This window comes from Maniola jurtina, chromosome 5 (assembly GCF_905333055.1).
Source record: "Maniola jurtina chromosome 5, ilManJurt1.1, whole genome shotgun sequence".
Lineage (NCBI taxonomy): Eukaryota > Metazoa > Arthropoda > Insecta > Lepidoptera > Nymphalidae > Maniola > Maniola jurtina.
In genome coordinates this window covers 14,452,829-14,468,357 of record NC_060033.1, presented here as the reverse complement: position 1 = coordinate 14,468,357, position 15,529 = coordinate 14,452,829, and the positions used below count along the sequence as shown (strand labels likewise).

The 15,529-nt window shown below is 38.0% G+C and overlaps 2 protein-coding genes across 3 annotated transcripts in view; both read left to right on the top strand.

Annotated features, from left to right (window-relative positions):
* The first annotated feature begins 1,460 nt into the window (after positions 1-1,460).
* On the top strand, positions 1,461-11,535 carry LOC123865082 (myrosinase 1-like). Of its 2 annotated transcripts, none has more exons than XM_045905929.1 (11): positions 1,461-1,547; positions 3,797-3,903; positions 4,752-4,899; positions 5,613-5,779; positions 6,051-6,305; positions 6,806-6,894; positions 7,955-8,102; positions 8,766-8,929; positions 9,894-10,046; positions 10,355-10,446; positions 11,093-11,535. In XM_045905929.1, the coding sequence occupies exons 1-11, from the start codon at positions 1,534-1,536 to the stop codon at positions 11,229-11,231; spliced, it is 1,476 nt and encodes a 491-aa protein (XP_045761885.1). In that variant the 5' UTR covers positions 1,461-1,533; the 3' UTR covers positions 11,232-11,535. The 2 variants fall into 2 exon arrangements, with proteins under 2 accessions (XP_045761885.1, XP_045761884.1); XM_045905928.1 differs by lacking the exon at positions 1,461-1,547 and adding an exon at positions 2,665-2,758.
* A 971-nt stretch (positions 11,536-12,506) lies between these two features.
* LOC123865102 (myrosinase 1-like) overlaps positions 12,507-15,529 on the top strand; it is a 9,331-nt gene continuing 6,308 nt past the window's right edge. The window contains exons 1-3 of the mRNA XM_045905950.1: positions 12,507-12,556; positions 15,051-15,157; positions 15,300-15,447. Coding sequence (XP_045761906.1) covers positions 12,522-12,556; positions 15,051-15,157; positions 15,300-15,447 — 290 coding nt within the window. The 5' untranslated portion in view covers positions 12,507-12,521. The remainder of the gene's footprint in view (positions 12,557-15,050; positions 15,158-15,299; positions 15,448-15,529) is intronic.

Below are 15,529 nucleotides of genomic sequence, written 5' to 3'. Positions count from 1 at the left end.
TAAGAGAGTGAGAGAGATGTCAATATATCCTAATACATGTCTTACTCAGTCTCATGCGCGAAGATAATGATGCCCTCGCGCTCAAACCCACAGAGGCATTAAAATTGAATTTAGGGGATGATTGGCCCTCTGGATCGGTCTGTCTTCTTGTAAAAGGTTTTAAAATAGATGTCTGGTGGACATATATAAAAATGGAGCATCAGAATTTACGTGCAGTTAAGTAATTACTTATTTTGGGAGCTTTAAAGCGTCTGCAAAGCAATACGGCCGACGCGGGAAGTGTCTGGGAGTATTGGCGACATATTTTTAAGGATATTGCCTAAAATATACGTAAAAATCAGTTTGGCGAATTTACGTGAGGTAAGTAATGTTTTTATGTACCTCGATTATCAGATACCTGAAAATTGGCCATCTAAGCAAGCTAGCACGTAGGCTAGGCATGCTTTCTTAGTACTTACTAACACTACTCAATCGTACATATTTCCTGTGTCAGAAAATACGTAACCTCTGGTGGTCCTGGGATAAAAGTAATAAGAAAACCAGAAAAGAGCTGATAACTTCCAAACGGCTGAACCAATTTTTTTGGATTATAGCTAAGAACACTCTCGATCAAGCCACCTTTCAAACAAAAAAAACTAAATTAAAATCGGTTCATTCGTTTAGGCGCTACGAGGCCACAGACAGATACACAGATACACAGATACACAGATACACAGATACACAGATACACAGATACACAGATACACAGATACACAGATACACAGATACACACGTCAAACTTATAACACCCCTCTTTTTGGGTCGGGGGTTAATAAAATAAATCACATTCATTCATCTTTTATTTAACTAACCGTCGTCGTTTTGTTCGTAGCTCTATGTGATCCATACCTAATATCATAAATGCCAAAGTGTGTCTGTCTGTCTGTTTGCTAGCTTTTCACGGCCCAACAGTTAAACCGATTTTGATGTTTAATACAGAGTTAGCGTACCTACATCACGGGGTAGGACATAGGTAGGCTAGTTTTTAACCGGGAAAATCAAAGAGTTCCCACGGGATTCTTACAGGCCCATCCGTTTAACCGATTTATATGATATTTGGTACAGAGGTAGCTTTCATCCCGGAAATTGACATAGGAAAATTTTATCCCGGAAAATCAAAAAGTTCCCACGGGATTTAAAAAAAAATCTAAAACCACGAGGACGAAGTCACGGCCATCATTTAGTATATATCATTAGGTACATTCATGCAGAACGACATATTATTATTTATTATCACATCGACACTAATTGATATTCGTTAAACTGTGTTATTGCCCGTCCCACATTGGAAGTTATTGAGAGTAAGAGAGAAAAGAGATAGGCTTCATGCGACATACTCCGAAGTCTGAACCACACCGAACTGGATCTAAAGGTGGCGAACCTGGTGGTGGAAGGTGGAGGTGGAAAGGTGGTGGAACTTTGATTTAGGGTGCGTTTCCACTGACACGGAGCTGAGCGGAGTGGGGCGGAGCGGAACGTAAATTAGCAATCACAATGCACGAAAACTGGTAATTAATAAGCTCCTGGAAACTGTGTAAGTGGAGCGGAGCGGAGCTGTGCTAACTTTCAAATAAAAATATGAAATGAATAAATAGTAATCAAATTAAATATAACATTACGTACATCATTTCTATCACTATTATCAAAAATATATATATTATTAGCTGATGCCCGCGACTTCGTCCACGTGGATTTAGGTTTTTCAAAATTACGTGGGAATTCTTTGATTTTCCGGGATAAAAAGTAGCCTTTGTGATAATCCAGGGTATAATCTATCTCCATTCTAAATTTCATCCAAATCCGTTCAGCCGTTTTTGCGTGACTGAGTAACAAACATCCAAACATCCACACTTTCACATTTATAATATTAGTAGGATTAGATGTTATTGTCATTATAAAGTGCATTATAAAGCTGTTGACTTGTGCGTATCTTATCTTATGCTTAATAAATATGAATTAGTTGGGATTATCCATACTTATCCATACTATCCATACTAATATTATAAATGCGAAAGTGTGTCTGTCTGTCTGCTGTCTGTCTGCCTGTCTGTCTGCTACCTTTTCACGACCCAACAGTTTAACCAATTCTGACGAAATTTGGTACAGGGTTAGCTTATATCCCGGGGACGGACATAGGCTACTTTTTATCCCGGAAAATCAAAGAGTTTCCGCGGGATTCCTAAAAACCCATCCGCTTAATCGATTTGTATGAAATTTGGTACCGAGGTAGCTTGCGTCCATCTTATTGACAGACAACTTTTTACCCCGGAAAACCAAACAGTTACCACGGGATCTTCAAAAACCTACATCCACGCGGACGAAGTCGCGGGGATCCTCTAGTAATATAATATTATAAATGCGAAAGTGTGTCTGTCTGTGTGTCTACCACGTTTTCACGGCCCAACCGCTTAACCGATTTTAATGGGTACAGACATGGGAAGGACATAGACTACTTTTCATCCCGGAAAATAAAGAGTTCTTACAGGATTTAAGAAATCGAAATCCACGCACGCGAAACCGTGGGCATCCCCTAGTAAAATAATAAAATTATTACCGTTGATTATTATCACTTACTTTATGGGCTAATGAAGTAAAAATACTTGCAACAATAATTTTTATCAAAATACATACATTTTGCAATGCATGTACATAAAAAAAGTTGCTAACTTTTATTTATTTTAGTCATGGCCATGTTGCCTTTACAAGCAGTTGTTTTGAGGTAAGTTTGTCTATTCAATGAGAAGCCCTAAACTTCGATCATACCAGGTGGTAAGTGATTTTGCAGTCTAAGGTTGAAAACACGTTTACAGTACAACAGTCTTCGTTTCGTACAGTCATGTAGTCAGTAGGTAATGTAGGTGGGTGTTTCGTTTATAATAATAACTAGAAGATGCCCACGACTTCGTCCGCGTTGATTTAGGTTTTTAAAGATTCCGTGAGAACTGTTTGATTTTCCGGTATAAAATGCCTATGTCAATTCAGGAACGCAAGCTACCTCGATACCAAACATACAAATCGGTTAAGCGGATGGGTTTTAGGAACTCCTTGATTTTCCGGGATAAAAAGTAGCTTATGTCCGTCGCCGGGATATAAGTTAACCCTGTACCATATTTCGTCAGAATCGGTCAAACTGTTGGGCCGTGAAAAGGTAGCCGACAGTCAGACAGACAGACAGGCACACTTTCGCATTTATAATATTATTAGTATGGATATGTACCTACTGGAGGCACATAAAGAGTATATAAGAGCAAGGACTGAATTATATCATAGATTAAAGGTATCATCAGAAACCATGGGTACCCTTTAAAACACTGTAACACACTAAACACTTAAGAGGGCTCACTCCGTCACTCGTTTCATACAATCGTAGTTCCAATTTCATTTGAATACTAAGCAACCAAAGTCCATGAAATTTTGCAGACATATTCTAGAATCTAACGTCTATGTCTGTGGTTTTCCAGATTTCTGTTAAAATATTCGGTTTCAAAGTTACGCGGTCTTAAAAAATTTCATACAAATCTTTGAGCCTCTGTAATTTTAAAACTACATATTTTTAGAAAAATCTAGAACACCACGGACACAGATATTAGTTTCTAGAATATGTCTGCCAAATTTCATGGACTTTGGTTGCTTAATATTCAAATGAAATTGGAACTACGATTGTATGAAACGAATGAGCCCTGTTAAAAAGTCTCCGCAAGAAAATTTCGCGGTAGCGCTTTTTCAAAAACATACAAAGTTGATAAAATTTTTTCAGCGCCCTACTGCAAAATGCATGGAGCATTAGTAGCAGGTTTCCTTCCAACTTCAAGTTTGGTGCAGCTTCGTCAGCGTATCAAATAGAAGGTGGCTGGAATGCTGATGGTAAGTCATTGGAATAAAGTGGCTGGAAGCTGATCTTGCCTTTATGAAGACGATAGACGAATATGATGATTTTAGGTTTTAGGTTAGGTTTTTTGTAAATTCCATAGGAACTCTTTGATTTTCGGGGATAAAAAGTTGTCTATACTATCCTTTGAGAATCCCGTGGGAACTGTTAGATTTTCTGGGATAAATAGTAACCTATGTCCTTCCTCGGTACCTATGTAAGCTAACTCTGTCTGTACCAAACATCAAAATCGGTTAAACTGTGAAAAGCTAGCATGTCTGCTATCTTTCCACGGCCCAATAGCCCTCAGCTGTTTGTCTGTCGACAGACAGACAGGCAGACAGACATACACAATTTCACGTTATATGATTGCTTATTCCTTCGACTATTTGCTGTCTTGACATTGATACAAAGTAGAAACATATACTAGTAACTAGTACTCATATATCGCTGTCTAGAATTAATGTCGCTGTCTGAATTTGTACTGTGTACAGAACACGGTTCCTATGTTGCTTATAATAAAAAGGAAAATGTAAATCTTCTTTATTCCCTACCCTACGGGAATTTACCCTTTGGAATTCCCATAGGGTACACGACCCTACCCTTGTTTACATTATAAAATAAGGGAACCTCTGTGCAAAATTTCAGCTTTCTAGAATGGTTTTGATGCGTTTGTTCTTGGATCTAGGAATTAGTATATGAGTGAATCAGAACGCCCTTTTAACTTATTTCCCAACTGTCAAATTATTTTGTTATATTTGTTCCTCATTTATACATGATCAAATAAAATAAAATATTCCTTCCTGATTCCTGAATCTTTTTGTCTCTCTCTTCTCATCTCCAGGAAAAGGTCTAAACGCATGGGATAGATTTGTCCAACAATATCCCAGTCCAATTAAGAATAATGATACTGGAAACGTGGCTACCGACGCGTACCGACTATGGCGAGAAGATGTCAAAGCTGCAGCCCAAATGAAGCTCCAATTTTACAGGTCAGCTTGTCAATCAAATTCTAGGAAAAAGAGAAATAAGAATTTGGTAACACTCAGTGTAATACTTAATTGTTTGGGATAGATGACAATATCAATGATAACTCAGCTGACTCAGCTGATTATTATGGTGACTCAAGTCCCTTCCGTCATAACAGCTACTCGTAGGTCTACAACAAAAAGCATTTCATAATGTTCAATATGATTCTACAATTTTCATCGTTTTTGTCAACTTCTATGGTAATTTTATCAGCACTTATGAAAACGTCTGATCTTAGCCTGTCTAATACCTATCTGTCATTGATTCGGACCTAAATTATTGGGATAAATATAATCAGCACCGAAAAATACTGAATGCACGCATTTTTGAACGACGATGTTAGTCCTCCACTGTGGTTAAAACGTCGGTCTTCTATTTGGGAGGTCAGGAGTTCGGGCACCTATGACTTTCCTTTGCTTTGTGCGTTTTAAGAGGGTTTTCAGCAATGAAATATAACTTGCTTTAACGGTGTAGGAAAACATCGTGAGGAAACCTGCATGCCTGCCAACCTGCCTGAAGTCTTCCAACTCACACCAAGCCTTCTCATTCCGACAGGACACCTGCATAATTGAGCCACCACCAGTAGTGGCTGGTGGTGGCTCAATTATGTTGATGATGATGATTAATTTGGAGTAGTAGTCGAAATCGTCACAGAAGTTTTTGTCTAAATTTTCAGATTTTCATTGAGTTGGGCTCGAATATTACCTTCAGGTTTCACCAACGAAATAAACAAAGCTGGTGTCAAATACTACAGCGACCTCATCGACGGCCTCCTCGCTGAGGGCATTGAACCAGTTGTTACTATATACCATTGGGAACTACCGGTGAAGATTTTAGATCTTGGTGAGAATTAATCTGTATCCGACTGGTTGATTATATCAACGCACAAACTAAACCGCTGGGGTTAAATACATGAAATTTTGACAGTACTATAGATTCCTTTTTAACCGACTAAAAAGGATGAGGTACTCAATGCGTCGGAATCTTTTTTTTTTTATGTATGTTCCCCGATTACTCAAAGACCCCTGGACCAATTTGTGTTGTGTTCCTTTTCATGTCTTTGTGTGCAATAAACATTTCATCTATCTATCTATCATCTTTCTACAATTTTCAGGAGGTTGGACAAACCCTCTCATCGTAAATTGGTTTGGGGACTACGCCAGAGTAGTCTATTCTCTGTACGCTGACCGTGTTAAAACCTGGCTGACTATCAACGAGCCTGTTGTGATGTGCGATCTTTTTTACAATTTGGGTGCCTTTGGACTCAAAGAGCCAGTGCTTGGACCTTTTTTGTGCAATAAGTATGTATTACTGGCACACGCCAAAGCCTACAGGATATTTGATGAGGAATTCAGACCAAAGTATACAGGTTAGTTTTCAGATTGATCAACAATATTTTTCTCGTTTTTAGGGTCCCGTACATCGAAAGGAAAAATGGAACCCTTTTAGGATCACTCTGTTTTTTTTTTTTTTTTTTTTTAATTATATAGACTAGCGCTTGGCTGCAATCAGACCTGCTAGCAAGTGATGATGCAGCCTAAGATGGAGCGCGCTTGCCTAGAAGTTGCCTATTCACTCTTGACTTGAAGGTACCCATATTATAAGTGGAAGGGAAAACTGACGCCGGAAGGGCGTTCCATATCCTAGCGGTTCGAATTAAGAAAGAGGAAGCAAATCGTTTCGTACGTGTTCGAGGAATTTCGACTACGTACGGATGCAGACCTTGACGATGCCTGGCAGTACGATGGTAGAAAGGTGAAGGAGGAACCAGGTGGAGGAGTCTGTTGTTGGTTTGGACCGGTTTTTTGGAATAACTCGAATAACTGATGTATATCATGTTTTTAATAACAACATTATGTTATTTCGCAGCTCGAATCTCGTTCGCGAATAGCGCTTTGTGGGTAGAACCTGCAACGCCCAATGATACGGCGCTGGCCGAACTCGGGAGGAAGCACCAGGTACCTAACAATACTTAATCAGGTATACCTGCATAAAATAGAAATGGACTAAATGCAAAATATTTAAATGTATAAATAGCTTTTTTTAGGGTTCCGTACCTCAAAAAGAAAAACGGAACCCATAAACGACCTGCTGTCTGTCTGTCTGTCCGTCTGTCGTGTCTATCAAAAAAACCTAAAGGGCACTTCCCGGTGACCTAGAATCATGTTTGGCAGCTAGGTAGGTATTATAGCACAAGTAAAAGAAAAAATCCGAAAACCGTGAATTTGTAGTTACATCACAAAAAAATTAAAATGTGTTCATGAACAAATAATTGGTATTTTCAATTTTCAAAGTAAGATAACTGTACCAAGTGAGGTATCATTGAAAGGGCTTTGCCTGTACATTTTAAAACCGATTTTTATTTATTTTTTGTCACAATAGTTATTGATTTATCGTGAAAATGTCGAAAAAATACTTGAGTACGGAGCCCTTTTTTTTGTTTTGGGGGCGCTTGGTCGTAATCTAGGAACCACAATATCTATTCGTGTGGTAGAAACACTCATGAAGCGATTGTTAAAGGAACGAATTCCGTTAGAACAGGATGAACATTGGAAACATCCATACTATCCATACTCCATACTAATATTATAATTAGTATGGAGTAATATTGTAATTGAATTGAATAAAAAAAAATTTGAATTTGAATTTGAATTGAATAAATGCGAAAGAGTGTCTGTATGTCTGCTACCTTTTCACGACCCAACAATTTAACCGATTTTGACGAAATTTGGTACAGAGTTAGTTTATACCCCGGAGATGGACATAGGTTACTTTTTATCCCGGAAAATCAAACAGTTCCCACGGGATTCCGAAAGACCCATCCGCCTAACCGATTTGTAGTAGCTTGCGTCCCTGGGCATTGGCAACTTTTTATCACGGAAAATCAAACAGTTTCCACGGAATCTTTAAAAACCTATATCCACGCGGGCGAAGTCGCGGGCATCCTCTAGTTTATTATAATTTTTTAGTAAGATAATAATATTTTAAATAAGACCTTCATACCTATTCTTTTTTCAGTTGGGCAGGTTTTCTCATCCAATATTCTCAAAGGAGGGTGGCTGGCCGCCTGCTATCGAAAAAGTCATGTTAGAAGCTAGTCTTGCTGAAGGTTACAAAGAATCAAGATTGCCCGCGTTTACTGAGGATGAGATAGAATTTATGAAAGGTAATTCACAGTAGGTACACTAGCTGATGCCCATGACTTCGTCTACGTGGATTTAGATCTTTAAAAATGCCATGGGAACTTTTTGATTTTCCGGGAAAAGTAGCCTATGTCACTGTCCCGGTTTTTAAATACACCCATGCAAAAAATCACGTCAATCCGTTCGTTGCTGCGTTGCGACGTGATTGAAGGACAAACCAACAAACCAATAAATCAACAGACAAACTTTCAAGTCAAAACATTTATCCATAACTCAAAATTTAATAAACCCCCGACACAAAATCCTCTATAAGAAAACTAGAAAAGAGCTGATAACCTTTCAAACGGCTGAACCGATTTCCTTCGATTATAGCCAAGAACACTCTCGATTAAGTCACCTTTCAAACAAAAAATCTAAATTAAAATCGGTTCATTCGTTTAGGAGCTACGATGCCACAGACAGATACACAGATACACATGTCAAAATAATATGAACACCCCCCTTTTTGGTCGAGGGTTAAAAACAAGAAACATTGTACACTTTTTGATTGTCACTTGTCGGATTTGGGTAGTAATTAATTATTATTTACCAGGCATCACAATATTGTGGCACAGTTTTTCTCTCTCCCCGTGCATTATTACGTACTTCTCTGTCAATTAGTGTTCAAACAAAACATAATTTTACAGGCACTGCAGATTTCTACGGAATGAACCATTACACGACTTACCTGATAAGGCCATCTAAGCCTGAAGATGAACCTGGTATCTGGCCTATCACTGGATCATCAGAGTTGCAAGCGACATTCATTCATCCACCGGGTAGTACTTATGGTGCTTCCACCCTTAATCCGGTAATTTTCATATTTTTGTAGGGTTACAGGGTTGGTATCTGAAGGGTGCCAACAGGACCAATCCTCCGCTGTACGTAGGTACGTCTGTCCGTGTGTCTATCAGCGCACTGTATCTCATGATTCTCATGGACCGTAATAGGTAGAGAGCTAAAATGTACACAGAGCGTTATTTCTATTATCGCTATCATCATCGTCATCATCATCAGCCTGTGGACGTCCACGCTGGACACGGGCCTTCCCTAAAGAGCGCCACCACACCCGGTCCTCAGCCTTCCTCATCCAGCCACTTCCCGCCAGCCGCTTTATATCGTCAGTCCATCGTGCTGGAGGGCGTCCCACACTACGCTTCCTCAAACGCGGTCTCCACTCAAGGACTTATCGCTATAACAACAAATAATAAAACACCAAGATGGAGAATTTGAAATTGCCGCTAAGCAAATATTTTTTATCTTAAAATATGCATACTTATATCCTGTATGATGGTACGGATCCCTTCGTGTGCGATAATGACTCGCAGTTGATTCAGTATTTTTTTTTAATTTCAAATATCTCTATTTCATGTAAGCCAATAAAATTTGTGGTGAATATGATAAGTCAGGACTCTACCACTGACTCGAAAGGCAGTCTTCCGAGATGCCAAGCCAACAGGCAGACAAGAAACTCAGCTTAGTTACCTTTTCCTATCATTTTTCAAACACAAAATTACACTATGACAAACCTCGATGACAAAATCATGTCAATATCGGATACGATACACACAACTGATGCAACAATATAAATAGATATACAACATATAGATATACAAGATATAAAAATCAATCTAGGTTGAAAACGCAATGGATGGCATAATTTTGATTAATCGTGTAAAATGTCGGAAAAAATAACCGAGTACGGACTAGGAACCCTCAGTGCGCGACTCTGACTCGCACTTGGCCGGTTTTTATCAATCTAATCTCTTTTTAAGGTCTATCCAGTAGGCATTCGCAAAATGATGGCGTGGTTGAAACAACAATATGGTGACATAGATATCCTCATCACGGAGAACGGACTGTCAACCAGTGGATACGAACTGGCTGATTACGATCGAGTCAACTTTATACGGGAGTATTTAGAACAAGTAAGTTCTTCAGTTGATATATATTATTATATAATAATTACTTTATTTGCATAACGTATAAATACTCAGTTATACAGAGCTTAATTTTTTTAAACTAAATTATTTAATTATCTAAAAAATATTTCTACTTTATATTATTTTAAAAGGTTTTGCAGCATAGGGCTTCCAAAAGAACACGAAATACGATGATGATGATAGTAACATTATGATGGTTCATTTTGTTTTGCGAATGTAGGAAATAAGTAGACCTTAAGAGCCTGACCTATCCTCGTGAAACTTTGAATGAATTGAAATTTTGCTTCTCATAGGTGCTGCTTTCTATGGAAGTGGACAATGTGAGCGTGATAGGATACACAGTATGGTCCCTCACTGACAACTTCGAGTGGCTGGACGGGTACACGTAAGTCCAGCAAATGCCCAAGATCCTATTGACACATAATCTGAATATATAAAAGGAAAAGGTGACTGACTGAATGACTGACCCTTTTCAGCGCTTAGCTCAAACTACTGTGGATCGGGCTGAAATTGGCATGCAGATAGCTATTATGACGAAGACATCCGCTAAGAAAGGATTTTAGAAAATTCAATCATGAAGGAAGTAAAATAGTTCGAAGAACTGATAAACGTTGGGGGGAAAGCACAACTTTGGAAAACTGCCCTACTAGATGACCAGCAACAGTTTAACGAATTCTGACGAAATTTGGTACAGGGTTAGCTTACATCCCGGGGATAGACATAGGCTACTTTTATCCCGGAAAATCAAAGAGCTCCCACGGGATTCCTAAAAACCCATCCGCTTAACCGATCCCTGTAATTGACATAGACATTTTATCCCAGAAAATTAAACAGTTCCCGCGGGATTTTGAAAAACTTAAATCCACGCGGACGAAGTCGCGGGCATCAGCTAGTATTATTACAACTCCTTCATAACGTAGACCCTCATTAAGAAAGAATTTTTATTTGAAGGATATTTTAAATTGACAAAGTTAAAACAAGCGAATCGCACATAAAAATTGGCCAACTTAGTTTAATCTTTTTTTTTTCAGGACTAAATTCGGTCTGTACGAAATAGACTTTGATCATCCGAATCGCACAAGAACCCCGCGAGTGTCGGCAAACTACTATGCTTGTGTTATCGCGGGGAGATCGCTTGACGTTCAGGATTCTTGCTACTACAAGAACTAGGCCTCCCATGAGCTATGAATGAGTAAACCATACAATCTTTGGATAGAAATTGCAGGCGCTTTATGGAATTCCGCTACACACTACAAGTTGACAACTACAAAAACTACAAAAGCAATTGTGTATTCAGATTCAGATTGTCTGTTTCGGTTACGTTTTGGTGGATTATATATAGCAAATAGTTCCATTGGATGTACTTGCATACAAATTATATAATTACTAAATTCTAACTGAAACCTGGAAACGGGACACAATTGACGCACTCTCATATTTTTTTGTTTTACTTGGTTAAGTTTCTATGTCAATATAAAAAAAACCACAACAATTCGTCTTTTATTTAACTAACCGTCTGAGTTATCTGGCTTTTTTCTTAGCTTTATGTGACTAATATATAGTATAGTTATATTAGTTACATATCATATTGACACTAACTTATCCGTCCAACATTTGAAGCTATTTTATGACGGAGAGTAATGGACAGGGGGGGTCTTGCTTCCTTCGGATGGGCTCTATCCCGCACCGTAACGAGGGTGCTAAGAGAGAAGAGTATTATATTGTAGTAAGAGTAGGTACTTAAATAGTATAGGACAGAATTAGATTGGATTAGACTTAAGAATAGCTAAAGGTGGCGATTGTAACTTTGATATAGGGTGCGTTTCCACTGACGCGAAGCTGGGTGGAGTGAAGCGAAGCGGACCGTAAATTAACCAATCATAGTGCTCTCCACTCCGCATGAGTGGACGTGTAGCTGGGCGGAATGGAATGGAGCGGACTGTAAATTGGCCATTCATGCTTGAAATCTCTACTCTGCATCTGGTAGAAAGTAGAAACTTTGTAACTGGAGCGGAGCGGAGCTTAGCGGACTTTCAAATAAAACATATGATGAACACGCGGCCCCGAACCGGACGGAACGGCGCATTCCTACGGAATTACTGAAAACCTAATTCGACTGAGATGAAGTCACGGGCTTCATCTATATACTTAGTAACACTGAAATTAATAAATAATTAATCATTTAAAAATATTAAGTATATTAGGTATATCTATCACTACTATAAAAAAATTATTAGCTATTATTTATTTATTATAATATAATTATTATCAAGGATGGGCATTTAAAGTTCACTTGTGCGTATCTTATGCTTCATAAATATTACATTTTTGGGATCATAATGTAATAAAATTATTACTGTTGATTTTATTATCTTTGTAGTACTTTATGGGCTGATGATATAATAATTATCTGCAACAATTGTTATAAAAATCCATGTATTTTAGCAACTTTTTTTAGTCATGGCCATGTTGCCTCTACAAGTAGTTGTTTTGGGGTAAGTTTTTCTATTCAATAACAAGCCCTTAACTTCGATCATACCTGGTGGTAAGAGATGTTGCAGCCTAAGATTGAAGTGGGCCAAACAACACATTTAAAAATCTCCGTTTCGTACAGTCATATTACATGCTACGGTAGGCGTTTCCTACATAGTATTAATGTGCTTAGTTAGAAAAATCTATCACTACTATAAAAAAAATATTAGCTATTATTTATTTATTATAATACAATTGTATAATTATTATCAAGGATGGGCATTTAAAGTTCACTTGTGCGTATCTTATCTACTATATAAAAATAAGTCGGGTTTTCCTTCCTGACGCTATAACTCCATAACGCACGAACCGATTTCCACGGTTTTGCATTCGTTGGAAAGGTCTCGGGCTCCGTGTGGTTTATAGCAAAGAAAATTCAGGAAAAATTTCAACAGAAAAGCGTGAAAATCTTTTTTCATAGCATGTACTACAAACCAAGTGGCGAAACGGAGTTCGCCGGGTTTGCTAGTGCTTCATAAATATTACATTTTTGGGATCATAAAGTAATAAAATTATTACTGTTGATTTTATTATCTTTGTAGTACTTTATGGGCTGATGATATAATAATATCTGCAACAATTGTTATCAAAATCCATGCATTTTAGCAACTTTTTTTTGATGGGGCCATGTTGCCTCTACAAGTACTCGTAGTTGTTTTGGGGTAAGTTTTTCTATTCAATGACTTAACTTCGATCATACCTGGTGGTAAGTGACGATGCAGTCTAAGGTTGAAGCGGGCCTTGAAAGCACATTTAAACAGTCTTCGTTTCATACAGTCATACTGATACATTAATTAATGTAGGTGGGCGTTTCTTTTATACTTAGCTTATACAAGTGGAGTACAAATTATGGTATGATAATGATATGGTGCAAAATGTTGGAAATATGGAACCCTCGGTGCGCGAATCTGACTCGCACTTGGCCGGGTTTTTTATTTATTCAATATCTTTTAAAATAAGTTATATCAAAGTGCGCTTTGACCGCTCAAAGTTTTTACCAGACTCGCAAATAGTTTGGTTTTGATGAGTTTTGACAAATAACGTCCAAAAAATGCTTTTTGGACGTTATTTGTCGTAATGGGCACCTCCCTTTGGTTTAAATTTTTACCGTGATAGAGGCACTAGTCAGTATCATGTAAAGATTTCAACTAGCTAAGTATTATGGCTGAAGCCCTGAACCATACGGACGAACGTGCAGCGTAGGTTTAATATTAGCGTCCCGTTTGGCATCCTTTAGGTGCGCAATGCGGATGGAGTACGGGGAACCCTAAAATGAATTAACTTACGCATTATTTACTTTAATCTTTTTTATTGGATTGATGCAATAAAAAAATTTTCAAAAGAAAAATAAAACCGACTTCAAAAACCACAAACACTAAAAAGTAAAAAATAACTTTTATTTAGCTACACATGTAATGTACCTAGGTATGAAGTCGAGCGAGCATATTAAAACAAAATTAGAAATCCAAGAGTGAAGCTCGCCCGACTTCATACCTAGGTACATTACATGTGTAGCTAAATAAAAGTTATTTTTTACTTTTTAGTGTTTGTGGTTTTTGAAGTCGGTTTTATTTTTCTTTTGAAAATTTTTTTTTCACAATTTTTAGTGGCCCCACTGTACTATAATATGCTATGCCCAGTTAAAACCCTACTGTTTACTAAGCTATTGCACTGATCGCGAGCAATTTGCTCCTATCTATTGAGGAGTTCTGTTCTCCATCTCCGAAGATATTCATCAGATCTTCACCAAATTTATATGGGACCACCTGCACAGTATACCCTTTCAAACAAAAAAAAATTCCAAATCGGTCCAGGGGTCTTTGAGTAATCGGGGAACATACATAAAAAATAAAAAAAATAATAATAAAAAAAAAAAGATTCCGACGAATTGAGAACCTCCTCCTTTTTTGGAAGTCGGTTAAAAAGGGATTTATTTTGTTCGTTTAATTTACGCAGAATGCAGATATTATTTGCTAAAATTGTTATCTATATATTTTGCACATTCTACTTTTGTTTTAATAATGGCTATGTTGCCTGTACACGCAGTTGTTTTGAGGTGAGAATTTTTTTTTAAATATAATATGTCAAGTTAGCAATTGACGATGTAATTTGACCACCCTACCAGTAAAGCCGTTTATCGTTCCGGTACGATGCCATAGTATAAAAACCGTTCAATGAAACTGCCACATCCCTTCTAAGTTAGCCCTCTACCATCTTAGTCTGCATCACCAATTACCACCAGGTGAGATCGCAGTCAAGGGCTAACTTGTAATGTAATAAAGTTAATGGAATAAATGCTGAGGCTGATGAATTTATGGTATTCTTGTTGCAACAATGCATTGTAGCCAATAGCATAGTTTTACGATAGTGAGCGAGCGTCAACCAATCAAAGGTGATTGCGATCGTGACATGTAGCTGTCATCCTACACAATACGCATGTTAATTTTTCCATTTCAGCGCCCTACTGCAAAATGCATGGAGCATTAATAGTAGTTTTCCCACCAACTTCAAGTTTGGTGCAGCTTCCTCATCGTATCAAATAGAAGGTGGCTGGGATGCCGATGGTAAGTAGCTAAAAAGTTACTCAACGCAATAAAAGTAGCATCGATTTAAAAAAAAACGGTCCACAAGCCTGACACGCACTTGGCCGGTTTTTTATTAAAGACCTTAAAAATTGACTCTTTTGGCCCCTCTTCTCATCTTCAGGAAAAGGACTAAATGCATGGGATAGATATATCCAAGAATACCCCAGCCCAGTTAAGAATAATGATACTGGAAACGTGGCTACCGACGCGTACCGACTATGGCGAGAAGATGTCAAAGCTGCTGCCCAAATGAAGCTCCAATTTTACAGGTCAGCTTGCCAATCAAATTCTAGGAAAAAGGGAAATAAGAATTCGATAAGACTGAGTGTAATACTAAAATTGTTTGGCACA